Source organism: Stigmatopora argus, chromosome 23 (assembly GCF_051989625.1).
Source record: "Stigmatopora argus isolate UIUO_Sarg chromosome 23, RoL_Sarg_1.0, whole genome shotgun sequence".
Taxonomy (NCBI): Eukaryota; Metazoa; Chordata; class Actinopteri; order Syngnathiformes; family Syngnathidae; genus Stigmatopora; species Stigmatopora argus.
The window spans coordinates 6,810,148-6,838,088 of NC_135409.1; the positions used below are offsets into that span (position 1 = coordinate 6,810,148).

The 27,941-nt window shown below is 40.6% G+C and overlaps 2 protein-coding genes across 2 annotated transcripts; one reads left to right on the top strand and one right to left on the bottom strand.

Moving 5' to 3' along the window:
- Positions 1–899: 899 nt before the first annotated feature.
- cdk17 (cyclin dependent kinase 17) lies at positions 900–23,514 on the bottom strand. The gene is made up of 19 exons (XM_077594358.1): positions 23,343–23,514; positions 22,679–22,804; positions 22,468–22,598; positions 12,293–12,446; positions 10,333–10,497; positions 6,904–7,037; positions 5,882–6,007; positions 5,159–5,215; positions 4,962–5,076; positions 4,791–4,885; positions 4,634–4,696; positions 4,422–4,545; positions 3,616–3,736; positions 3,451–3,548; positions 3,274–3,379; positions 1,685–1,727; positions 1,520–1,610; positions 1,380–1,457; positions 900–1,307 (listed from the first exon to the last, which is right to left on the bottom strand). The coding sequence occupies exons 4-19, from the start codon at positions 12,417–12,419 to the stop codon at positions 1,267–1,269; spliced, it is 1,584 nt and encodes a 527-aa protein (XP_077450484.1). The 5' UTR covers positions 12,420–12,446; positions 22,468–22,598; positions 22,679–22,804; positions 23,343–23,514; the 3' UTR covers positions 900–1,266.
- phyh (phytanoyl-CoA 2-hydroxylase) lies at positions 22,926–27,886 on the top strand. The gene is made up of 9 exons (XM_077594365.1): positions 22,926–23,425; positions 24,630–24,679; positions 24,741–24,851; positions 24,934–25,102; positions 25,173–25,254; positions 25,327–25,508; positions 26,382–26,531; positions 26,594–26,728; positions 26,809–27,886. Exons 1-9 carry the CDS (start codon positions 23,360–23,362, stop codon positions 26,860–26,862), a joined length of 999 nt encoding a protein of 332 aa, XP_077450491.1. The 5' UTR covers positions 22,926–23,359; the 3' UTR covers positions 26,863–27,886.
- The last annotated feature ends 55 nt before the right edge of the window (positions 27,887–27,941 follow it).

Genomic DNA, 27,941 nt, shown 5'->3' on the forward strand with positions numbered 1-27,941 from the left:
GGCCATATCTGGCCCGCCGCATCATTTTGTGTGGCCCGGGAAAGTGAATCATGAGTGCCGACTTTCTGTTTTTTAGGATCAAATTAAAATGAAGAGTAGAGATGAATATTAGATTTCCTGATTTCCCCCTTTTAAATCGATAATTGTAATTTTTTAATCCATTTTGTCTATGTTTTTAGTTCAAAAATGATTTTGTAAAATCTAAAAATATATTTAAAAAATGCTAAAATAAACATTGTTTTAGATCTATAAAAAACTGTATATTCAGGGCTTTTAATTCAGTTATTTTAATCCATTTGTTAAAAAAAAAAATTAAATATTATATCTAAAATGGTCCGGCCCACGTGCAATCAAGTTGACGTTAAAGCGGCCCGCGAACCAACCCGAGTCTGACACCCTTGTCTTAAAGTATTGGTAAAGAGAAAGACGATATTTTAGAAAAAAGATGGAAATGTTTACCAGGGTAAAAGAATGGTGGTTGAGTGGTTAGCACGTCTGCCTCACAGTTCTAGGCGGGTCTTCACTGTGTGGAGTTTGCATGGGTTTTCTCCGGGTACTCCGGTTTCATGCAGGTTCGGCTCCAGCACACCCGCAATTCTTGTGAGGAAAATAAACTTTAAAAAAGGTATGAATAAACATGTGCAAAACGAAAAACAAGTTGGAATGCTGTAAATTTAAGTTCAAGTGGTAATATTTGTTCTCTCATAACCTTGTTTTCCTTTCAATGTGGCCTGAAACTCCAAATGTTAACCCCATACATCCCCCCCCAAAAAATGAACCTAAACCCACTCCACACCGCCCCAAAAAACATTTTCACCATGCCAGTGTCATCTCATATTACCTGGAAAAGTAGAGTTTAAAAACTTTGACATTTAAAGGACAAACAGAGCCATAAACAATGACGTATCCATGAAAACAACTGAAGCAAGCGGTCGGTTTCCCACCGCTTGTATCACAGCTTGAACATCATTTATGAATTTTTTTTTAGGAACCAAAAACAAACAAACACACAGACTTCACCTCACACATGCTCACCCACAAACGGGTTGTGTTAAATACAAACAGTAGTACTTTAGCAGCAAACAGCCCTCCCCCTTTTATCTGTAAATAAATAAACGCACCAATTGAACAGTCAACTTAACTCAAGAGGTCTGTGCGGGTAAACGGGATTGGGAGTGAGATCGTAGTAGGGGATTCGGGTGGGGGGGGGGTTTCTCATGCGAGTTAGGGCGACGTTGAGGATCTACTTCATTTTTTTTCCAAGCTCTAGAAGAGCATGCTTTGCCGCCGGTTGATCTTGCCATTGCCTGCACGCAAAGAAAATGAGTCAAACCCAAATTTGAACAGGAGACATTTTCTCAACCAAAAAAATCAGGAACCTGATTCCGCGTATGAGGAATTTCTGTAGCCCGGGTCTCTTTGCAGTTGGACCTCCTTCAATGTGAATATGGAAACACCTGAAAGGAAGGGACATGGGTTTGAGTCCGACTGTGGGTGTTTACGTTGCAAAGGCACTCACTCTCGTGCAAAGTGTGAACTCTTATCCCAAGGTGTCGGAAGTAGGAATGCTTCATGCCGTCTTCGGCCGAGATCCTCTTCTTGGATTCGTACTGCGGAGCGCAAACGTTCGTTGACGTTTATTGCCAATGTACGGTAAAATGGTGCGGGGGAAGTCAAAACTCACTCTGAGGAAAGCCAGCAAGAGCTCGATGCCTTCGCCGTCCAGCCTAAAAGGAGAGAAAAAAAATCTCTTAAAATATCTTAAGGGTCCTCTGGTGAAGGTTTGAGGCCAGTAGATCATTTAGAGCGTGTGTCAAAGTGGCGGCCCGGGGGCCAAATCTGGCCCGCCGCATCATTTTGTGTGGCCCGGGAAAGTAAATCATGAGTGCTGACTTTCTGTTTTAGGATTAAATTAAAATGAAGAGTATAGATGTGTATTAAATTTCCTGATTTTCCCCCTTTTAAATCAATAATTGTATTTTTTTAATCATTTTTTTCTGTGTTTTTAGTTCAAAAATCATTTTGTAAAATCTAAACATATATTTAAAAAAGCTAAAATAAACATTGTTTTAAATCTATTTAAAAAAACTGAATATTCAGGGCTTTTAATCCATTTATTAAAAAAAATCTAAATATTATATCTAAAATGGTCCGGCCCACGTGAAATCAAGTTGACGTTAAAGCGGCCCGCGAACCAACCAGAGTCTGACACCCCTGATTTAGAGCATTAGAGGAAGAGCTAACACAAGGGGGCACTAGCCCCATTCGGAAAAAAAATGGCAACCCTGTCAAAGCTGTCAAATATCCTAACAATTAAACCTTGGCTTTAGGAGAACAAGTGATTTTGGTACGTTGCCAAAACCACTTTGAACTTTGAGCTCTGATAGAATGATTTTTCAAAAAATGAATAATGATAATATACTATATATAATAATGAATGACAGCAGGTTACCTTAGCAATGGCTTATGGGAAAGCGCATACAGGAAGGAAGGTGACAGCTGCCTTCACAATGTTCCACAGGATTTCCTGTCTTGCTACACCCACGCACGCACGTGTGCACGGGTGCACGGGTAGTCCATTATTTCTCAAGGTTTGTATTTGTCATTGTTGTACTTTGCTATTTGACATACATATGTATTCTTCTTCCTTTTTAACTCGTTGTTGGTGATAGAGTGGACTAGCCAGAGCTACCAAACTGTATCTGGAGCGAGCTGCACAAACAACTATATTGTTGTGTCGTTTTAAAGCCATTTTCAAGATGGACTATGACAGAAATACGACAGGACAGGCTCGACTTTCAGCGTTAGCTTCAATGGCGATAGAAAAGAAGGAAGAAAGAATAGAGGATGGATATTGTGTACAGTTAAAAAGGATTTTTGGGGAGTAAAATATGGCTATATTCCTAAAAATTATTTCAATTGTATGAGGTTATTATTAATGATTTTTTATGTGTCGCAGCTGTAGCTGGAGTAGAGGTTTTATAGCCATAAAATAGTTTTTGCTGAAGGCGTCGCTAGGAAATGCATGGACCGCCACTGTGTAATAGTATTATGATTTGAATCTCGTGGTATCACAATATGGACCTATTGTTCATCCTATTTCCATTTTAATTTCATGATATTACAATTTCTCCCCTGGGAATATTACAATCTATGACTTTTTGACGGTTTAATTCTCGCTGCACAAACAACGGCACATTAGTTGGGAAACAGAGATCAAAACCAATCTTTCCCCTGTCAAACAAAACAAAAAAAAACAAAAAAAGGCAGTACCTTGGAGCATGGTTGATGATTGGCTGAGGTTTGTATTTAGGGAAGTTGTACGACTTGAATTCGTCAATGGAAGATATTCCCGGCCAGTTGTCCTCCATCGGTGTTCCTGCAATTGTACAATCAGTAAACTATCAGCAAAAATTCAACTGTGGTGGGTGGCCTTTGTCGGCGGCTCACCGAGCAACCTGAAGATGAGGTGGAGCTCGTCCTCCACCGTGGAGCCGGGGAAGAGCGGCCGACCCGCGGCCATCTCGTAAAATATACACCCCACTCCCCTGAAAGCATGTAAGACTTTGTTGAGTCCGGTTTTGAGAGGAAACGCCGTAAAAGATAGACTTTTACCACATGTCGATCTGCGTCGAATACTCGGAGGAGCCCAGCAGAACGTCAGGAGGTCGGTACCAAAGAGTCACCACTTCGTTGGAGTAGGTTTTCGTCGGGACGGATTTGGCTCTGGCCAGGCCTGCGTGCCGTCAAATGAAGAGAAATTTCAAACAAAAACAATGAATGGTGTCTGATGGATTCATTATTAATACGTACAATTTAATTAACATGGAAGACATCTTTAAACATACACTGGTTACAACTTGCAAGGAGAATCACTCCCAACTCGCCTTCGTTCAAGAGGATTCTGAAGAGCGGCATACTCTTCTCTCCATTTAGTCGCGCCATACTCAAAACATTTAATGTAATCTGATTCAAAACAATTGCATAAGCTAACCGAATAACACCATTAAGGTCAAAAAACAACTGCCACAACAATCTCATATTAGATCGAAACCAAAAACATCTGCGTAAGAATTTGCACAAGTAAACATAATACTTTCTTTATAAGGTAAACAATAATACGATTATCGCCATCTGCCGGCGCCCAAGTCAAAGCAATTTATGAGTCCCTTGTAGATCTTCATTGCCAACTCAGATCAACAGTCTCGGCCTGGAACAAGGTGTCCTGTTCAGTCAATAGTCCTGAAAACAATTAACTGGTCTCGAAAGCAGCTGTGGGGGAAAGTGTCCTCGTGCTTACTTTGTCCCAACATAAAGCACAAATTAATTTATAGCTTCGATTACCTATTAAAATGCTTAATGAACATATACTAACATCCCAGAATAAACCCAACAGTGTCAAATCTTAGCACTTTTCTCACCAAAATCAGCGAGCTTCAACTCTCCTTTTTCGTTAATGAGGAGGTTCTGGGGCTTCAGGTCCCTGTGGAGGACTTTCCTCTTGTGACAATAGGAGAGCCCGCGCAAAATCTGGAATAAGAAGACCTGAAAAAGGGAAGAAAGAAAAAAAAGAAATCAAGCGTTAGGAAATTGTCTTAGCTCGGAAAAGTGTTTTGAAATATGAAATCCTAACCTTGACGTTGTGCATGCTCATGATGTTTCCACAGTCGTCCATATACTGCTTCAGATCTTTATCCTGCGGAGCATTACATTATGGCATTGTTAGTTAACTGTAAAAATGGCATGAAGAAATAAATATGTGATAAATATGCCATTTCTATTCTACTTACCAAATACTCAAACACTAGCGTGAGGCTTTTGTCGGTATGGACGATGTCATGAAGAGTCACAATGTTGGCGTGTTTCAGGTCCTTGAGTAACGATACTACACAAACGACAGAGGAGCGAGCGTTCTTATTAAAGCCAAACTCGATGCTACTTTGCCACAAATGATCTTTCACCTTCTCTAATGGCCGTGCACGGCGCCCCCTCCTCGTGCTCCAGTCGGATCTCCTTCAGAGCCACCAGGTTGTCCGTCAGCTTGCTGCGTCCTTTGAAAACGGTGGCGTACGTTCCCTGGGAAGGAATATTACGTGTTAGCAAAAAAAGAGAGAGATTTCAGCGCTGTTGGGATTTTTTTTTTGGATCCTTTTGCTACCTCTCCCAGTTTGTCCAATTTGATGTACGTCTCCAACTTCCCAAAACCAATCTCGGACTGAAAAGGTGAGAAAAAGGCAAGAAAAAAAGAAAAGTGGATATAAAGTCAAAGCATCACATGGCAAACTACAAGATTTGTTGTCAATTTGGTCGTTTGTAAATGTAGAATTATTTTGATGTAACAGGCTATCTTAAACCATTTTTTTTATGTGCACGAGTATACTTCATTACCCAGAAAGCCCTCTTTTTGACCGCGCATGCGCGTTGTGCGTTTCCTGGTCAAAACTCGTCTGAATAAATCGTTCGGTGCTCGTAGATATCTGTTATACACGAAAGAGATGCGGCAAAAAAGACAATGATAAACAGCCTCTCATGTCATGGCCACCTGGCTTGGTTGCATCTCGAAATTTTAATCGTATCGCGAGCGAATTATTCGATCGAAATTTTCATCGTCTCTCGAGCATCTCGTAGGTAGAGCTGCTCATAGGTCGAGGTACCACCGTAGATTTAAATTAATAACTCAAACCCAAAGATTTAAATTAATAACTCAAATATCTTACATTTCCCCTTAAAAGGCAAAAACCAAGGAGCCCATATTAACCTTCCCCTGATGGCAAATCACCAACAACACGAGCGAACGGAAGACGCCGATCTCCCGCTGCGTCGCTATGGCAACGTCTCCCGCGGGTCTAGAAAAGTGGCGCGCGCACGGGCGGGCACGTACCAGCGATGCTCGGCGCGAGCGGCGGCTGAGCGGCTGGTCGAAGGGCGGGCTGGTCAGCTGCAGCTTCTCCAAGTACCCGTCGGGAATCCGGATGTCGGCGGGCAGCGACAAGCGTTTGTTCAAGTCCTTCCACACAAACAAACCAAAAAAAATAAAGATTTATACCACTTCCGTAAGGCACGATTCTTCCAATCACGGCACAGGCAGAGAACATGATGTTACCGCGTTACAAAAGCAGTCCGCCTACGCCCGCGTGGAGACGCGAGGCGAAAATAACTGCCTCGTCTCCCAGTGAAACAAAACGTATCGCGTCCAACGGGGTAGAAAGACTGCACGCGGATGTGGCGAGGCCTAAATAATTCGCCATCAAATATTCTGCTTCTTCCTTGAAAAGGTGTCACATTGTGATAAAAGTCCAAACAGAGAATGCCGACGATGTAAAAATAGAACAACGAGCTTTAAAGTGCCAATGCAAAAATGATATCATCAAATCAGCGTGTGCTCCGAGCAGCTGTCATAATTATTTTTATGACTTAACGCTGATTCTATTATGTATCAAGCAAAAAGGGCCTTTCAAGTAGAATTATATATAAAGCAGAGGTAACAAAAAGGTTATTATAGCGCCCTAAAATAACATGGTGAGGATTATTTGGATCGCAAGTGACGGCTGTTTTAATACAAAAGATGACTCATTTTTAGAATGGCTGTATTTGCCATCACATTCTATTTTCAAATTTTATTTAGAGCTACTCATTAAAACTGTTGGCCATTTGACAGCGATAGACATCCAATATATTTGGACAAGGCCAACAAATAAAAGGATCAATGATATTTGAAACAGACATTTTTTGAAATCAACACTGTTATCCAGAAGGGGGCAGAAGGTTTCCAAAAGCTGACTTCTATGCTCACAAATAACCCAGGCTGGCTATTCCAGCACATAACTTGTCAATTTAGACATTTTTTCAGTATTTGATACGTTTTTTTTTATCATTTCAAATTGTTTAAGCCTGCAAAATTACCTCCATGGAGATTCTCCTGTGGACCCGGTTCCGAAGACAAACCCCGGTCGGGGATTGAACCTCATCTGACGACGTTCCCGAAGCCTGGTCGCTCTCTCCATCCGAGCCCATCTTCAGGTTTTCATGCACAATGTCTGAAAAGAAATGATTGGTGATTTTTATACTTGTATAATGACAAAAAAAAACAGTGTGCGGTCGATTGGTCGCCGTCTTTTGGTGGCCGGTCTTTTGGTCGTGGTCTTTTGGTTGCTCCGACCGCGACAACGGGCGACCCAAAGACCACGACCAAAAGACCGGCGACAAAACAAGGTAAAACAACACGGTCTACGCATCAATAAAAGCCAACAATGGCCATGAGCAGTTTCACTGAGCCGACGTGTGATTGTAGAAGAGTTTGTATGTACATGCGTTGTCCCTTTAAGAAGCGACGTCAGTCAGGGTCTTCACAAGTTCTCCTACAAAACAACAATCAAAGTCCGGGAAATTTGGAGCTTTTCTTTAGTAGCCTGATAATTAATAGGGCATTAAGTATGACTAAATAGTAATTCAGTTTGTATTTAGGGAATTTGAGGAACGATTTACATGGCAATTATCACTTACCTTCCATGCGACCAAAAGACCGGCGACCAATTGACCGTGTACCAAAAAAATCAATTCAAATAGTACTTATTACGCAATGTGATGAAAATACGGTCAAAGCACTAAAATATAAATGCGGCAGGCCAGATGTATAAAGCGCACCCAAACATGACGGTGGAAAAAATAAGTTCTACGCAGCGTGCCAAGTTGAAATAAACGGGCAGATTTAATGACGGGTCAAGCCGTTCCTAAATTACAGCGTGGTGCAATGTTCCCTCTAATTTTTTGTTTGTCTGGGCAGAAAGACAACCTCCCTGAGGACACTGAGTACCAGTGTGAGCAAAATCATCATTGCTCGCTATGGGCACACACCAGTATCACACCTGCCATAAGCAGGTGCATGTCTACTACACATAAATGATTTAGTAATAATAAAATGTAATGATTAATATCTATGAATGGGCGGCCCGGCGGATGAGTGGTTCGCGCGTCGGCCTCACAGCTCTGGGATCCTGGGTTCAAATCCAGGTCGGTCCAGCTGTGTTGAATTTGCATATTCTCCCTGGGCCTGCGTGGGCAGATTTAGACAGTTCTCACCTGATTTCGCCACTTGTTCTTCTATTTGCAGTAACGTAAAAAGGAATGTATTAAGATATATTAAAATGTAATTAAAAAAAGATAGAAGGGCTGTAAAAGACGAGAAACATAAGAGCGGACAGAGCTACTGCCACTGGCTGCCGCATGAACGGCGCCATCATGAGGGGGAAAAAAAGTTTGGATTTTATTTTGTGCGCGCCATATGATTGCTGCTGCGCGGAGAAGACGTGAGTAGTGCACAATTGAGGGAATGTTGGCGTGGTGTCAATGCCTAGAAAATAGTCAAAAACAAGACTGGAGTGTGTGTTCAACCAAGCCAAACTGCCAACACTGCTAGCACTAATGAAAGGACTCCTAGCATTAGAATGAAAATGTGCAGACAGATGAGTCAGAAAAGAAATTGCACTATTCAAAAAATGAACAAACCAAAGAAAAATATTTAAAAAAACATTTCTAGCCTCTTTCTGAAAAGGAAATCTTGCCACCACTTTGTAATCATTTTTTTTCCGAAGTTGGGAAAAAACCCTACCTTTTCCCCACTTCTGCTTTTCTCTCATTTGTGATCTTTTTTTTTAGATTTTCACAGAAAGCAGCCGCCCCTCCTTCATTTCAGCCCAATGTGCCTTGCTCTCCTTTCACTTTCACTTTGTCATCTTCATTTGCATGTCTCCATCCCCTCCCGCTGTTTCCCAATTGTTGGCGACCTACTCGGATTACTCGCATTATTCATACGTATTTACCCTTCAAAACCTAACACGGCAGTCTTACAGCAACGTTATGGTCCATCTTTGTCCTACATAACTGGCCCGCTTTGACATCCACATTCCTCCATCTCGGCCGGATTCCAGAGTGAGGCGGAATAAGTCCAATGAGCGTACGCAAACATAATAGCATTATTACGCTTGGGTGCACATATTCAAAGAGAGATGTTTATCATAGCACTGATAGCAAATCCTTTGTGTCCAACTGCTATGACTGACTTCTTACACGGATCACTGGAGAGACTAACTTCTATTTTTTTTTGCACTTTACACAGTGGTACGAGCAGCTCTACCTACGACATGCTCGAGATACGATAAAAAATTTCGATCAAATAATTCGCCCTAGATACGATCAAAATTTCGAGATGCGACCAAGTCAGGTGGCCATGACATGAGAGGCTGTTTATCATTGTAGCGCACTGTCTTTTTTTGCCGCATCTCTTTCGTGCGGCTGAACGATTTATTCAGACGAGTTTCGACCAGGAAACGCACAACGCGCATGCGCGGGCAAAATGAGGGCTTTCTGGGTAATGAAGTATACTCGTGCACACAACACCGATAGCCAATGGCACCCTTTCTCAGAATAAAACTTCATTACCCACAATCAATACGTGGGTAGGCTGTTATTCCTTCCTTAGCCTGTTAGCTCCCGCGATCGCTCATTCAAGACTATTACCTCTCGTTGGCAAGTGGTCGTGCGTTATCCTATTGTGAGGACATTTGTGTGCATCATTTTCGGAATATTTTGAAGGCAATAGAACAGCAAACAGCCCATCGATAGCGAACGTGAGGGTGGAGGCGTGGCAAACCGCTGACCCGACCAGAACGAAGGTAAAAAAGATTAAAACAAAATTAGAATTCAGTTTTGTGTAAAGTTACATTAAACGTATGTTTGAGTGTGTCTATATATTAATCCAAGTTCATTTAAATTTGTTTGTTCCGTTACGAGTGCGTTGTCGTGGAAAGTCCCCCCGAAACCGTCATCATTTTGTAAAATCTAAAAATCTATTTTAAAAAGCTAAAATAAACATTGTATATTAAATTTCCTGATTTTCCCCCTTTTAAATCAATAATTGTAATTTTTTATCCATTTTTTCTGTGTTTTTAGTTCAAAAATCATTGTAAAATCTAAAAATATTTATTAAAAAAAGCTCAAATAAACATTGTTTTAGATCTATAAAAAACGGAATATTCAGGGCTTTGAATCCAGTTCTTTTAATCAATTTATTAAAAAAAAATCTAAATATTATATCTAAAATGGTCCGGCCCACATGAAATCGAGTTGACGTTAACGCGGCCCGCGAACCAACCCGAGTCTGACACCCCTGTTTCATAGGATCTCATCCTTCAACTGCGAATGGAATGGCAGGAAACGCAATGACTTTATCGACTTCGGTCGAGAGCAAAGGTTGGAGGTGCTGGGACGCAAATCTCCCAAGGGAAACACTTTTCCTGTTTGTGTTATTTTTAGAAGGACTTTTTGAGGGCTCACCCAAACGACTGCCGTTGCGCGGTATGGACATGAAGGAGCCCAGGGTCCCGCCGATGACGCTGTGCGGCCGGCGAAGCGGCGGCTTCTTGAAGGAACCGGTGTACTGGTGCAAGAAGGAGTGCATGCTGTGGGAGGTGGGCGGACGGCCGTTCCTCATGAAGGGCTCTGAAAGAGAACAAGGACATAAATTGAATAAATAGACCACTTGTATGCTCTCGCTGTTTTCTCTCATTACAGTTAATATAAATAAATAGTAAAAAATACCGCACTGTATATGTCATATTTGCAATACATACCTCCAGATTATTCAAATTTATAAAAGAAATAATGCAATGCGATAACTTGAGCTTTTAACTAGAAATATAGTAGTGTATCTGGATGTTTGCAATTTATCTGAGGTTTATTTTGTCGTTTATATCTCTTTCCCTTCCATTGACAGTTATAAACCTCACATCCAGTTTAATGATAAAGACTGGCATGGAGTGATTGTTTTTCACTGCCATTGACGGCCAATCCATTTTGAGCGGGAGGGCTGACAGCGATCGCATGATCGTCATCGATGGCAGCCAATGAGTTAATACGTGAAAATACAGTGGTACCTCGACCTACAATTAGTTCATTTCAATGGGAAACGTTCGCTCGAGTTACGAGAAGCTCGACATACGATCTCAGTCCCGGAACTGATTAAGATCGTATGTCGAGGTACCACTTTATGTCCATTTGAAAAAGCCGATCTTCTTACCCAATTCCGAAAATAACGCGATGGAGCCCAATTTGCCGTCACGTGATCGGATCTGGAACATCTCAACTATTCTAAGCTGACACCTTCCTTGGAATGACCTTTTCCTCCCTTTGACGGTTGAGTGTGCGTTTATGCAAATTGCTCTTACTCTTCTTACGTAACGTCGATAAAGAGCTCTTCATCCCGGCCGCCACTGACGAACACAAATGTTTTCATTCAAAGCGCATAATGCTCTGTTTAATAATTTAAAGAGCCGTGAGCGGTTTGCCGAAGGCACTTTCAGCTTGAGGGTCATAAAAGTTCACGGACCTATGTGGAAAGAGATTTATATCATTGCTTGTGGGATTTGCGGTGTAATACATTTAATAGAAGTTTTAACTTAAATGTGTCTTTTAGGAGAAGCCTTACTAAAATGCTTAACATATTTAGAATCTGTATTCAATGCATGTTATATCACCTGAAAATGCTTAACATATTTAGAATCTGTATTCAATGCACGTTATATTACCTGAAAATTCTTAACATATTTAGAGTCTGGGTACTCGGACGTTTGGTCGCCCGGACGTTTGGTCGCCCGGACGTTTGGTCGCCCGGACGTTTGGTCGCCCGGACGTTTGGTCGCCCGGACGTTTGGTCGCCCGGACGTTTGACAACATGACAGAGAGTTTACTGTTGAAACCAGCACTCAAAATTATATTCATGAGAGAGTGAGTTTAATATCTGAATATCTACTCTTGAAACCAGCTCTCAAAATTATATTCACTCGGGCGACCAAACGTCCTGTCACGTAGTCTGTATTCAATGCATGTTATATTACCTGAGATGGAAAAATGACAGTATTCCCAGAGTACGTGTGGAGGTAGTTAGCAACATAACGAGAAAATTGTATTAAAAACAGACGCATCCATTCTGTCATCTAAAAACTGTCAATTTCTTAATATTATGCGTATAGCAATTTTGTGGTTACCAAGACTTTACGTTACCAAAAGTGGATGTCCGTGAAACTCAACATCTTCCGGTTCACGTAACTTTAAAAGTATGCAACGAAACAACTTTAATACAATATGCACTGTCTTTCGTTCTATTTTAATCTGAATATCGTAATATTACCATTTTTCTCTCGTCATATGACTTCTTGGCAGGTTTTGGGAAAGACTGATCTAAACAAGTACTATTGGCATCCCTGGTAAAACGTCAAACCTCCTGAAAATTACTAACCATTATCTTTGGTGCCACTGTCCTCAATTGTCATCTGCTCCGCCAGCTCTGAGAGCGACTCGTCGATAGTTTGACTGGACCGCAGCGTTTGCGACAGATGCTTCTTAATCCTCTTCATTTTCTCCATGGCGGGCGGGGCAGGGCAGGGCGCGACCTGGGAGACACACATGAACAAACGGTCAAGCGCCGTGGCATCAAACGCCAAATTTCATAGCCTCGCCAGCCAATCAGAGACGCCTGTTGAATGAAGCCGGGCTCCTTTAATCCAATATTAATCCGCCATGAGCAAGTCATGAATAAAAGACAGTCTCGAACGTGACTAGTAACTTGGATTTTTCCAAACTGGCATAGTATTTTGAAGGTTAGCGCATCTGCCTCACAGTTCTAGGCGGGTCTTCACTGTGAGTTTGCATGGGTTTTCTCCGGGTACTCCGGTTTCCTCCAGTATAGATGTATATTACATTTCCTGATTTTCCCCCTTTTAAATCAATAATTGTAATTTATTAATCATTTTTTCTGTGTTTTTAGTTCAAAAATCCTTTTGTAAAATCTAAAAATATATTTAAAAAAAAAACATTGTTTTAGATCTATAAAAAACTGAATATTCAGGGTTTTTAATCCAGTTCTTTTAATCCATTTATTAAAAAAAAAATCTAAATATTATATCTAAAATGGTCCGGCCCACGTGAAATCAACGAACCCTTGATATAGACTGTTTAAAAATGATAAAAGCATACCAATTCTGTATTAAATATGTATGCAAAAAATCAAACCGTTATATTTATTTGCATGACCTTTTTGGATGTTGGGTAGCTTGGAGAAGTGATCATATCTCGGAAAAAAAATCATTTACATATCAAAGCGTTTCGTAAACTAAAAAATGTGCATGTTGAAGCATTTGTAAGTGGAGGCACTGCTGTATTTTGGTATTGAAACTCGGACTAATTGGGGGAGTGTTGACGCAGCGGCCATTTGAGGAAACACCTTGCTCCGTTGCCCTCGAGCTCTTTCTTGCTCATTGTGCTGCTGTGTCAACGCCCCGTCAAGTGTCGGCATGGCAAGGACGTTACGGAGGAAACAGACGCAGAAATCTCCCACCCATGGCGACCAATCAAGCCGACCCCCCGCCGTCACTGCTACCGCTCGTGACATATCCTTTCAGCGCTTTGTCATCCTCGTCAGAGCGATTCATCCTGCTACAATCCAATGATTTGAAATCTGTATGTTGCGACCTAAAAACTGAATGTGTTAATCAATTGGCTTCAATTGACGTCCAATCCATTTGGACTGGCAGAGAATGAAGATTTGTCTTTTTTTTTTTTTTACGTCTAGTACTTGGTTTGCTTTGGGATTGAAAAGACGGAAAAAAAATATTTGTGATACACTGTACAGACGCTCCCCTACTTACGAACGAGTTAGGTTCCGAGCGATTGTTCATAAGTTGAATTTGTTTGTAAGTTGATTCAGTGCTATATTTTGTATTATAATTTATGTTTAAGGCCTATATAAGTATATTGAAGGTTTATATAAGTGCATTTGTATGTTTAAGGCTTGTATAAGTAACACACATTGGTTTGTACTGAAAAAAACATTTAATAAAATGGAGAGAATATGTACAGTACTGTATATAGAGAGAGAGATTTATGTATTAGAAACTGGCCGAAAGAAGCGATCTAACGACGATTGCACAGTTTTCTTCTTTTTTTCATCATAAATGATGCGGTAGCACTGTATGGCATCATTCAATTGATTTGCAAACTTTGTGCAACGTTCAATATTTGGGTCCTGCTGCTCGATCTTTCTGTTTATAAATGGTACTGGCGGTCGAACCCTGGGTTAACCAGATACCACTGACTGAATAGATGAATTGAATAAGTGAATACAATGTCAGAAATGACACATTAATATGCTTAAGCGGGATGTTTTTTTTCCCTCACCATTGAAGCAAGATCCAATAAAAAAATGAACAAACAACCTCATCGTGGATGCATCGAAACACCAAAATTACCCTCCTAAAATATTTAACATTGGCACCAAGCAATGTGGTTAGCCTACTTTTTAAAGAGGAAGTGGGTCATGCTAACCCTGGTGAATCTATCATCATGCAGAGCTGGTGACCTCGCATTCACGTGGACCGTACACAACAAGATAGCTGTATTCAAGTCAAACCATGTCATGAACTTTTTTTAAAGATATGACAATGTGAGTATAAAATGAATTCAGGCACACACGCACGGATAAGTCCTCTTTGTTCCCCACACAGAGGAGTGTAACAGAGCTGGGTTTTATCTCTGCCGCAAAACAATAGACTTGTGACGTGTCTGCTTCTATGTGTCTCTCTACAAAGCATCTGTAATGCCATTTGCAACAAAAATGGCAACTATAGACATTGCCGGAAGAGCGAACCGCACACACAAAATTTGACCCAAATTCTAGATCAATCCCACCACCCCCTCTCAGAAGCATCCCAAAGGCGAAGTAGGAGAAATACTTTACAAGGGAAACCTGCAGGTCTAATTACTGGGCCAATAATTACCCGCACTTTCTTTGTAAGGATATCCGAAAGGAGATGAATGTGTCTTGAAAGTCAGTTGCCGTCGAAGAGGGGCGGAAGAAGCCAGAGAAAAGCAACATAATGGCGTCTCTGTGTTTGTTAGGGGGCCATGAAATCACCCGAGTAACGTTGATTATGCACAGTATTGCTTTCTCAAAGTCAGTGTGGTCTATTCATTTATCTCCTTGGAGCAACTGTCCTGTACCAAAGTGTAAAACGTAGGGGGAAAAAAACAAACAAATACACTATGTTTCAATTTGGCGAGCTCTCCTCCTTATTAACTTGCCAACATCAGAGAGCAAAACGCTCTATTCGTTGCCATGTAATTTAGGCTCAAGTGGCTCATCTTCTACTGTGAACATCCTGATGTGCCAAATGAGTATTAATTAACTGGGCTGGACTGCAGACAATGATCACGTTTCAGTGCCATTTCCTGATTTCAATGATGCCAATTGGACTCTGGAAAACTTGAAATAGTTTCAAATGGATAGGACTACCTCTATTAATAATGGCTATACATCACACATGCATCATGCGTGCATGTACATAATAGTGTATATATGTATATATACGTATCTGTATACATGTGTATATATGCGTGTATATGTGTATATATGCGTGTATATGTGTGTATGTATATATATATATATAAATATATATATATATATATATATATATATATGTATGTATGTGTGTATGTGTGTATGTACACGTGTATATATATGTATTTCAGCAACACGCTGAAATACATATATTTATTTATTTACTTATTACCTCTCTATTTATGTCTAAAATGCCTTTTCTATTTCTGCATCCTCACCCTCTTGCTATTGTGACAACGAAATTTCCCGAATACGGGATGAATAAAGTTATCCAATCCAATCAAAGGCATTCTGCCATTCAGGCTAACATTTTAGTAAACAAGAAAAAAATAAAATTTTACCTAGAAAAATAGTGTGTATATATATGTGTGTGTATATATATGTATGTGTATATATATATATATATATATATATATGTATGTGTATATATATATGTGTATATATATATACACATCTATATATATATATGTGTATATACATGTATATATGTATATATCTATATGTATATATATCTATGTGTGTATATATATGTATGTATGTGTATATATATATATATATATATATATATATATATATATATATATATATATATATATATATATATATATATATATATATGTGTATGTATATGTATGTATATATATATATACACACATTCTATTTTTCTAGGTATGTATATATATAGTTTGATCATTGTATATAATTCCCTTTAGCACAGCTTAATCTAATGTATCAATAACACAATCCCCTACTAATACTAACACCACCACCACCACTACTACTACTACTACTACTGCATCTTCTAATTCAGTGCGTCTTATATACGAAACAAATTTGAAGAAAGGCCGTTGATTGAAGGTGCGCCTCAGTGCGGAAAAGACGTCAATTTGTGTGATTCAACCTCGTCATCGGTCGACACCGACACTTGACAATGAAGAATTTCTTTTGTGGCGTGCCGGTACAGTCACAAGCATGTGTTTGTGTACCCATGAGGAGGCACACAAACGGCATCAGTGATGCCGCTCTAGCTCAAAGACCCTTTTGTTTGGCGAGAGAAGCCAAAAAAAAAGGAGCTTCGGCATGACTGGCCCACAGGCTGAGTTTTTCTGCGCACAAAAGGCTGCAATGTTAATATTAACAGAAAGACGACGGACAATTCAATACGAATAAAAATCTTACACAAGTGTTTCGAGATTTGACTTCATAAGAGCCATTTGGAGTCCAATGACACCCTTCTATGTAACGGTAAAGCAATTCATAACAAAGCACAAAAACAAGGAGCAGAAACCTCAAGAAAAGAGGAGACGTCACGTGGAAAGGAAGGGACCAAGAGAAAAGATGGCGGACTGCAACATGTTATTTATAGCTTGTAAGCCCGCACTGTCCGCCTGTACCATACAAATGTAAACTCCGCACGTGGCGAGCCGTTATCGCCGCACAGGACAAACACAAAAGGTGGAGACTTTGTAGCTCATTCATATTGCACGTGCAGAATCAAATGTTTTTATTGTTTCGACTCGGGCGCTGTAAAAATAGAATTTTGAGAGTTCTGTTATGGAGTGCACGCACCATTATTGCACTTTGCTCAATTCCATATTCCTTCTTTTGTCCCCTGCAGTGAAAATGGTCTAGGTTGATTTTTTTTTATTATGTATTATTACTTATTCATTACTTTTTATTATTTATTGATTATTTACGTGACAATTTGTTTGTTGTTGTTATTGGTGCACTTCCCTACTTATGTTATTGACTACTTATTTATTACTTTTTATCATTTATTGATTAATAATTTGTCTGTTTGTTTGTTGTTGTTATTTCTGCACTTGGTGATGCTTTCAATCTGATTTTGCTTGTATATTGACAATAAAAGCATTCAATTCAATGGCAGCCAATGAGTTAAAGAAACCTTAAAATGCCCCAAAACCAACAGGAATTCACCTAAAAATGGCCTAAATCAGCAGAAAGCGACCAACATGCAGGAAGCAGCCCAGAAATCCTCCCAAAATCATTAGGAAATTATCTAAAGCATATGTCAAAGTGGCGGCCCGGGGGCCAAATCTGGCCCACCGCATCATTTTGTGTGGCCTGGGAAAGTAAATCATGAGTGCCGACTTTCTGTTTTAGGATCAACTTAAAATGAGGAGTATAGATGTATATTAAATTTCCTGATTTCCCCCCTTTTAAATCAATAATTGTCATTTTTTAATCCATTTTTCTGTGTTTTTAGTTCAAAAATCATTTTGTGAAATCTATAAATATATTTTAAAAAGCCACAATAAACATTGTTTTAGATCTATAAAAAAAATGAATATTCAGGGATTTTAATCCAGTTCTTTTAATCCATTTGTAAAAAAAATATCTAAATATTATATCTAAAATGCCAAATCTGGCCCGCCGCATCATTTTGTGTGGCCCGGGAAAGTAAATCATGAGTGCTGACTTTCTGTTTTAGGATCAACTTAAAATGAGGAGTATGGATGTATATTAAATTTCCTGATTTCCCCCCTTTTAAATCAATAATTGTCATTTTTTAATCCATTTTTCTGTGTTTTTAGTTCAAAAATCATTTTGTGAAATCTATAAATATATTTTAAAAAGCCACAATAAACATTGTTTTAGATCTATAAAAAATGAATATTCAGGGCTTTTGATCCAGTTCTTTTAATCCATTCATTAAAAAAATCTAAATATTATATCTAAAATGGTCAGGCCCACATCAAATCGAGTTGACGTTAACGCGGCCCGCGAACCAACCCGTGTCTGAGACCCCTGATCTAAAGTTTATAGCAGGTGACTTGCAAGTCCCCAAAATGACAAGGAAGTGAGGCAAAAGTAACTCACGGCCTGCCATTGACAACAATAGAGGTCCAATTCACTTAAAGTGGCTGTGGATGCTCACCACCACTTTATATGTTTGTGTTCACGCGCTTGAGGTCAGGCCAAAGGCGGCCCACCCTAATCTTCAATTACAGAGGATGAGCCTCCAAATCAGTGGATCAAGTCTATGTTATCAATCCACAAACGCAATACGACCTTGACAAGGGTCGTAAGGGGTGGGCGAAGGCGTTCGTATTCAACAGTGCAGTCAGGTAAAAAAGCCACCATGGCGACAAAGGCTCCACTTGGATGGTGCGTTGGAAGTGAAACAGGAGTTTCATTTGACCTCGTATAGCGGCGAGGTGACGCAGTATCATCGATGGTCCGTATCTTTGCACATGCCGCCCACCGACAACATCCGCGTGACGAGTCTCACACTGTGTGCTCGTTTTCCAGCGAAGCAGTGGACTGGAAGACTATTGCTGCAGTCCAGTAAAAGCTTGCTTCCATTCGAGTGTTGACATAGAGTATGTGCATACGGGCGTGGGACAAATTTAGCCTTTTAGATCAAGAATGAGCAATGCAACACAGGAGAACGAACGGCTTTTCAGGACAAAACCATATTAAAACCTGCGTTGAAGTCCACATTCCAAATAACTCTGTAAGTAAGAAAGTTCACTTTTTGGCCCAAAATAAACTGGCCGGCCAAAATGAGATCTAGTTGGCACGGATGTGGCCCGCAAACCAATCAGAGTCTGTTGCTGCAGCATCAATTCACTCATTCATTTTCAATACCGCTGTCCTCACAAGGGTGGCAAGGGGTGCAGGAGGCTATCCTAGCAGACTATGGGAGACAAACAATCATTCACTCAGCGGCGGGCCGTCAGGGCCTTCAATCACAGACTGATGTTAATTATATTTTGTCCATGAATACTTATTAAATAAGTCCAAATTGTCTGTTAGCTTCCTTTCATTGCTTTTCCCCCTGGTTGCACTGCTTCCAGATGTGTGTTTTCATATTGAAGCATTTAACCAATCACATTTCAGACAATATTTGTTGCCAGGGTCAGAAATCTGCCTCAAGGCCTTCACAATCAGTTCTGCAGGCTCTGCTGCATTAAACAAGCGTCGATAAGACTGTTGCTTTAACCAATCAGATTTCGAGTTGGCAACACCACAATGCCTTGTCGCAGGCGTAGGGATACGTCATCGCTTTCACCAACTATGATTGGCTAGATATTAGCCAGAGCTACTAAACTGTATCTGGAGCGAGCTGCACAAGCAAATATATTGTTGTGTTGATTTAAAGCCATTTTCAAGACGGACTATGCCAGAAATAGGACAGGACAGGCTCGACTTTCAGCATTAGCTTCGATGGCGATGGAAAAGAAGGAAGAAAGGAGGATGGATATTGTGGACAGTTAAAAATGATTTTTGGTGAGTCAAATATGGCTACATTCCTAAATAATATTTCAATTGTGGGCCATCGCTGTCTTTTCCCGGGAAAATCACCCCCCGGCCCAGTTGTAATGTCTGAAAAGCTCCAGTATTTGTATTTCATCATTAAATGCTGCTAGGACGTGGATTTTACCCATTGAAGGCGCTACGAGAAAATGCATAGACCGCCACTGCTTCACTCATTCCTTGGGGCAATTTAGAGCATGTCGTTGGGATGTGGGAGGAAACCGGACTACCCAGTGAAAACCTATGCAAGCCTAAGTAGAACATGGTAACTCCACACAGTGAGGACCGACCTGGGATCGAACCCTCGGTCCCAGAACTATTGGCCCGATGCACTAACCACACTGAAAGACAGACATTAAAAAATACTAGCATTTTCTTCTTTAAATGACCGCACAAGGGAGATTATTTACGGCATTTTGCCACACTGCACGATTTGTGCAAGTCTTCACCTTAACACCTGCCTCACTCAAATGTGCAACTGGAGGAGAGCTTTCATTCCAACCGATGTTATTTCATCATGAATGAGCACGGCCTTGTTTATCCACTGATGTGACCCGAGTGAGTGTGGGTAATCCCCATCTGATGCTGCTCCAACAAATGCCACCATTTAATCTCCAGATTATGAGCCAATCTCCCTCACCTAAATGGACCGTCGACACACACACACACACACATCTGGAAGAGCACGAGGACAACGCAGCAGACATGTTTAGAGGCAGCACACAATCGCTCAGAAAGAGCGATAAAATACAGTAACATCATTTTTAGTCACACTTTTTTAGTCAACAATAGCACACGTGGATTGTATTCTTTCTGAAGCCATAAAAAAAACAATATCTACAACATCGAATGGCATATTCATACAAAAAGAAATTATTTTAACGTTTATGTAAACAAGGGAGCGCGAGAGAGAGAGAGAAAGGGGGCGCCGGAGCAGTTGTCAATGGCAACAGATTTCTACAGGCCGACCATCAGCAGGCGCATTCCGTGCTTTCAACGCAAAATTTCAACAAACAACTGTCATCAAGAAATGATGACAGTTGGGTGCATTTTTTCAATATGCAATTATTATCACTAAACTGTAAAAGTAAATCATTGGCTGCCTGTCAGAGCAGGATGTCCCATCCATTTTAGTAAAGTGTAGTACATTTACCACAAGTTGTTAGTGGGATCTTTCTAGTGGTACACATAACTACAGTTCAGTTGTATTTAACATTTTAAGAGAATATGTCTGCAATTACTTAAAGAGGTGTTTGTTCTTAAGCTGTATTTTGGTGCATTGTTTAACAATCATGTACGTTTTAATTTATTAATGTTTTTAAGAGCCTTATTTTCAACAAACAGAAGACTGAAACTGCACTTAACGTTCACAATATCTTTCAATTAATATATAGAATATATGTGACCAATTTAGCTATTGAATGGAGGTGTATCCAAATTTTTGACTAGTCTACATTTTTTAGGAAAAAGTGGGACTCGTATGCTAATGCTTTAAATTATGTTGGCAATATTTAAAAGCACAAAATATTTTTTAAGTAGTGCTTGCTGGAACAAGTTTGCCAACCACAGTATTTGAATATTAATTCAACAAATAGGAATCTCCGATCCATCATTTAATAAAAATAATCACCTCAATAGGAAGAGTTATCAAAAAGCCTGTTGATATTTAATAGTTTGATTGATATGTCATGGGGGAATGACTTAAAATAGATGGTAGCAGTCTAATAATCGCACCGGAGGGCCATGTCGTATCACAAAAGAGCAAAAGTTTGAGTCAAAGGTTAAAAAAAAATAAAAGAATGGTAAACTACTGGCACTCAGAACCATTTCGCTTTCAAATAATGGTAAAATTTTGAGAATTGCTCCTTTAAATACACCAACGGTATTCAAATTGAGTTGCAATTTGGGAAGCGTCATTGCGAGAGACAATTAACTGTCCTCCATCAGTTTCCAGGGACAAACTGTGTCCGTATGTGAGTGATGCGGATCAATACGTTCAGTCCTATATGGCCCAAAAAATGACTGAGTGTTGCTGGGGGGGTCAGGGTAATGACTTTGTCCTCTGGGGGTGTTCTACCCTTGATAGCCAACTACAGCCTACAAGATGTGGGTCAGAAAAAGCACTGGTTTAGAAACATGCACACAAATAAAGAGGTCACCAATGAAGGACAGTAGAAGCAAATTGGGGTCAAGCAGCATGACTGAGACGTGCATCAATTGGGTTGGGGAAAGAAATGGGAGAGGGTGCATATCAGAACATCATGGCACAGTACAAACCTTGCAGCAGGATTTTTAAATGCATATGCAATGCCAGCACACAAAAAAGGAAGCGTAAAGCTTGGGAGTTGAAAATAAGTCACTGATTTTAGAGATGCGGCTCAAATACGTGTCAATGGCGTGGTAGGAAGTTGATGTCTATAGTAGATGCATTTCTAATTTTGCGGTACACGCAGTAATTGAGCGGTAGCATAGGGGCGTCCACAATGCACACGTTTTGTAAACAAACCCAGTCATTTGAGAGTTTAGGATTGTGGGGGCAAAAACGGAAGGGATTTGTCAAACGTCAAAAACAGGTCATTGAACGCATCTTTTCCATTTCTTCGTGTTGACAGTTTAGATATTGAGCGCAAAGCACTCGCTCATCCTCGCCTTTGCAGCAGAATTTACGAGTACGTCACGGACTCCATTATCCGACAAAAAAATGGAGGTTTCCCGAATTGCGATGAGGGACATCGTACCTGTAAACGGCGAATTCCGTGGTTTCACGCGGACCCTCCGGAGCTTCCAGGCCCGGATGCACTCCTCCGCTGTATCCGCCCACGGGAGACCCGAAAAATACAGCACCCGCTCGATTCCGGTTCCAAGCGTTCTGCTCACAAACATAAATAACTAGATCAACCTCCTCAGATAACCCGAATAAAAGACGCAGCCAATGGCGAAGGCACGAACCCAAAAAAACGCCGTTTGGATGACAGCAAGAGCAGATTAAAGAGTCTGGAGAAGGATCTCCCCAGTCCATCGACTGAGTGGACGGGAGGGGTGTAATCAAGCCAGCCGACGTCAAAACACCACTTCCTGTTTGAGTAACAAATAAAAGCAGCAGAGCATCCGGTTATTGTGCGAAATGTATTGCCTTGGTGCTGAAATTCAAATGGATTATCTTCAAATCTATCTTTAAAGGTGATTTTTAAACGACTCATCACAATGTCATCCACAGGGTAGATTATTAAACTATTTTCCGTAAATACATTTACGGTTTAAATTGAAATGACATTTTGATATGGTTAATTCTATATTAGAAACAAGACAACTAAAGATTCTGTCAGTCATAACACTAGTTGTTTCAGGGAGAGGGCGCCCTCTGCTGTGGAAATGCAAACGGTGTTTTTTTTGTACAAACAACCCTGTTAACTTTGGAGAAATGCGTTAAATGATGAAGGCTAAAATGCAAATAAATGTTGATATATCAGCGGAAAATTGATAGATTTTAACATCAAAGTATCGGTTCATCGTGTGGAGGAAAAACAACGAATATAAACAGCAGGCTGCGTTTTGTTGCCCCTATGCACTTTGCCCTACATCCACATTTTCACCCGTGACGGCCAAACAGTACCTTAACACGGTGGAATAATGTCGCAGGCTGCAGAGCGCCTCCGGATAATGATCGGTCATCAGGATCGGCCATCGGCTCCTGTCGTATCCTTTTATTATGGAGCATATTCGTCGCTACTCTAGGTCGGGTGATCACCTATTCTGCAGCCGGAAGAGATGCATCGAGAGACGGCTAGCGTTGCTTGTGTAGGACGCGCAGCTGTCTGAGACTTCAGGCCTCTTGGAAGGCAGTTTAAAGGTTACGAATAACGTAAACATCCGTCTTCCCAACTGTTATTTTAGATTCTAAAGGCATGTACGAGTTTTGATACTTTTTATCTCAAGGACTGGAGTTGCTCTCAGTTGCCTAAGAAATATCTGACTCATATATTATATTTTGTCCATCAATACTTATGAAATAATTCCAAATTGTATGTTAGCTTCCTTTCATTACTTTTCCCCCTGGTTGCACTGCTTCCAGATTTGTGTTTTCATATTGAAGCATTTAACCAATCACATTTCAGCCATTATTTGTTGCCAGGGTCAGAAATCTGCCTCAAGGCCTTCACAATCAGTTCTGCAGGCTCTGCTGCATTAAACAAGCGTCAGTAAGACTGTTGCTTTAACCAATCAGATTTCGAGTTGGCAACACCGAAATGCCTTCTCGCAGGCGTAGGGATACGTCATCGCTTTCACCAACTATGATTGGCTAGTGATAGAGTGGACTAGCCAGAGCTACCAAACTGTATCTGGTGCGAGCTGCACAAGCAACTATATAGTTGTCGATTTAAAGCCATTTTCAAGACGGACTTTTCAAGAAAAAAAAAGCTGGACATCATTAAGAAAGGTCGGACAACTCCAAAGCAAGCAAGCCTGTCACAACCGAGAACGAACATTTTCAGCACTAAATCGAATAAAAACATATGCCAGAAATACGACAGGACAGGCTCGGCTTGCAGGGTTAGCTTCGATGGCGATAGAAAAGGAGGAAGAAAGAAAGGAGGATGGATATTATGTACAGTTAAAAAGGATTTTTGGTGAGTAAAATATGGCTATATTCCTAAATAATATTTCAATTGTATGAGGTTATTATTGATGATTTTTTTTGTGTCGCAGCTGTAGCTGCAGTAGAGGTTTTATAGCCATAAAATAGTTTTTGCTGAAGGGGTCACTAGGAAATGCACGGACTGCCACTGTTTAAATGTCCTTAGTGTCATATTTAGATGGCTCTCACATTACAATAATTTGCACTTTGCACTATCTCCATATTTGAGTCATAAATAAAAATCCTTGACTTGAGCTCCTTAAGGCAACGCCGACGTCTGCTGAAATTGCTACACAACAGCCTCCCAAATTAAAGTAAGGACATTCCATTTTAATGACCATTTCACGCACTGATGATTTCATGACGCTTTGTCAGATACTCCCTCGATAACGACTTATTGAAACCTGAAGAGCGACGCTTCTATGAACAAAACGGATACTTTCTCGTGAGGAATCTGATTTCTGATGACGACGTGGATTTATTCAGGTCATCAATGAAAATTGAAACATTAACGATAACAATGAAGCCCAAAATTCAAGTTACCCATGTGTTTCTACGTTGCCTACAGGAAGGAATTTGAGCGCATTTGCCAACGGAAAGTTAGCATTCCCGGGCTGATAGTGATGAGAGACGTCGCCATCGCCAAGTCTGAGTTCGTTCCAGATCAGAAAGCCGTCACCAAACTTCAAGACTTTCAGGAGGATCCTGAACTCTTCCGTTATTGCGCTTTACCACAGGTGCAAAAGCTATTTTTGAACAACTCCTTGTATTTCCGAGCTAAAAGTTGACCTTCCGCCTATCCACCAGATCTTAAAGTATGTGGAGTGTTTCACTGGCCCGAACATCATGGCGATGCACACCATGCTCATTAACAAGCCTCCCGATGCAGGTTTGAAGATGCACTGGTCTCAATCCACTAAAGAAGAGCTTCAGAAACCCCCTCTGAATTCTGCTTTTACAGGAAAGAAAACATCTCGCCACCCTATGCATCAGGACCTGCATTACTTCCCATTCCGGCCGGCTGATCGCATCGTCTGTGCTTGGACGGCATTGGAGCGGGTGAATAGGGAGAACGGCTGCCTTGTGGTCTTGCCCGGAACTCACACAGGCATGCTTAAGGAACACGACTATCCAGAGTGGGAGGTACTATAACCCTAGTTTGAAAGCCTACAACCCAACTTTGGACTCTCTAATACAGACATGGGCAAACTGCGGCCCGCGGGCCACATACGGCCCGTTAGGCTTTTTAATCCGGCCCGCCGACGTTGTCCAAATTATAGTAAAAAGCAATACCCTCGTTTCCCCGATAGATGGCGCACTAGTCTAGTAAAAGTATTTAAATGTGTGTGGGAGCTCAAACAGGAGATTAGTTCGTTATTGGACACATTTCTGAACATTTAACTTTTACTGTGGACATCCTGACACATGAACGAGCTGAATGAGAAGCTACAAGGGAAAAACAGTTTGTGCATGAAATGCAAGCAAACCTTCCGCCTTCAAAACCAAGCTGGTTTTATTTCTCAAGCAAATATCAGACAAGTCATTTGCTCATTTCCCTACACTGGTTGCGTTAAAAGATGCCCCAGCATGTGGAAAAAATACAGGAAATCATTGGATGACCTGCATGAGCAAATCAGTTGATTGCTCTCCAATGTGACAAGTTCAACTCCCTGAAAGTCTCTGAGTTTTATGCTTCATTAAGTGCAGCCAAATTTCCAAACATCCAGAAGATGGCACAGAGGATTCTGGTGTTATTTGGCTCTACATGTGTGTGTGAACAGACCTTTAGTCTGATAAAAACCAAGAAAGCACCCCATAAATCCCAGATGAGTGATGAGTATGTTCATACTTTAGTCCTTTTTTCTGTTTATGTTTCATATGTACTGTTAACAGATGCAGTTTTTTATATGTATCGTATCTTGTGCTGACCCGGCCCGTCTGTCAAATTTTTAAAGTCAATGTGGCCCCCGGGCCAAAAGGTTTGCCCAACCCTGCTCTAATCTAACACATTTCCAGGGCGGTGTCAACAAAATGTACCACGGCGTGCGTGACTACAACCCAGAACATCCCAGAGTACACCTAGAGATGGAAAAGGGTGACACCGTCTTCTTCCACCCATTATTGATCCATGGTTCTGGAATTAATCAGACGCAAGGATTCCGGAAGGTGCTGCTCTAGCCAGAGTTTTCCTTCAAGTTCATCTACATGACTTATTCCCATTTTTCCAGGCCATCTCCTGCCATTACGCTAGCTCAAACTGCTATTACATCGATGTAAAGGGAACTACGCAGGAAAATATTGAGAGGGAGGTGACGGAGATTGCATCCAGGAAGTACCCTAATGCTACCAATATCACCTTCCAGGTAAATCATTGTTATTGAATAGGATACAGTAGTGCATAAAATCCTATTTTAGAAATGTTTTTATGTGTCCCCTCATGCAGGACACATGGGCGTTTCGGGGCCGACTGGTCAAAGGACATAGAAGTCGACTATGAAAAAAAAGGATAGGACATTGTAGGTTAATCGAAGATAAAAAGTGAAAACATTTAAATGCAGTGGTGTGCCGTCAGGGCCTTCAAGGCCTTCTCTGCTGGCCTAAGAAATATCTGAATCATATTATATTTTGTCCATCAATACTTATGAAATAATTCCAAATTGTCTGTTAGCTTCCTTACATTGCTTTTACCCCTGGTTGCATTGCTTCCAGATGTGTTTTCATATTTAAGCATCTAACCAATCACATTCAATCAGAATTCGATTTGGTGACACCAAGGCCTTCTCGCAGGCGTAGGGATATGTCATCGCTTTCACCAACTATGATTGGCTAGTGATAGAGTGGACTAGCCAGAGCTACCAAGCTGTATCTGGAGCGGGCTGCACAAGTAAATATATTGTTGTGTTGATTTGATAGCGGTTTTGTCAACCCGCAATGGCTGAAGGAGGAGAAGAAATGGAATTGTTTGCAGATTTACTGTCAAAGCCATTTTCAAGATGGACTTTTCAAGAAAAAAAAGCTGTACATCATTAAGAAAGGTCGGACAACTCCAAAACAAGCAAGCCTGTCACAACCAGGAACGAACATTTTCAGCAATAAATCGAATAAAAACGTTTGCCAGAAATACGACAGGACAGGCTCGACTTTCAGCATTAGCTTCGATCGCGATAGAAAAGGAGGAGGAAAGAAAGGAGGATGGATTTTGTGTACAGGTGAAAAGGATTTTTCGTGAGTAAAATATGGCTATACTCCTAAATATTTCAATTGTATGCAGTTATTATTGATGATTTTTTTGGTGTCACAAGCTGTAGCTGCAGTAGAGGTTTTATAGCCATAAAATAGTTTTTGCTGAAGGCGTCACTAGGAAATGCACGGACCGCCACTTTAAATATCCTTAGTGTCATATTTAGATGGCTCTCACATTACAATAATTTGCATTTTGCACTAAAGGCTATTCTATGCATACAGGTTGAAAAACTGGCATATATCATGTTGATTCTAGACAAAAGTCAGGGGGAAAATGTAGTACTTGAAATATTTTCATTAAACTGCAACACTTGAACGTATACTGTTTTAACA

Excerpts from the sequence above, each read along its gene's own strand:
- cdk17 (XM_077594358.1), bottom strand. The coding sequence starts at position 12,419 with ATGGAGAAAATGAAGAGGATTAAGAAGCATCTGTCGCAAACGCTGCGG. Across the intron at positions 7,038-10,332 it reads GCGCAACGGCAGTCGTTTGG|ACATTGTGCATGAAAACCTG; the intron begins GTGAGCCCTCAA and ends ATTTCTTTTCAG. Across the intron at positions 5,216-5,881 it reads GCTCGCGCCGAGCATCGCTG|TCCGAGATTGGTTTTGGGAA; the intron begins GTACGTGCCCGC and ends TCACCTTTTCAG.
- phyh (XM_077594365.1), top strand. The coding sequence starts at position 23,360 with ATGTCGCAGGCTGCAGAGCGCCTCCGGATAATGATCGGTCATCAGGAT. Across the intron at positions 25,255-25,326 it reads TAACAAGCCTCCCGATGCAG|GAAAGAAAACATCTCGCCAC; the intron begins GTTTGAAGATGC and ends CTGCTTTTACAG. Across the intron at positions 26,729-26,808 it reads CTACCAATATCACCTTCCAG|GACACATGGGCGTTTCGGGG; the intron begins GTAAATCATTGT and ends CCCCTCATGCAG.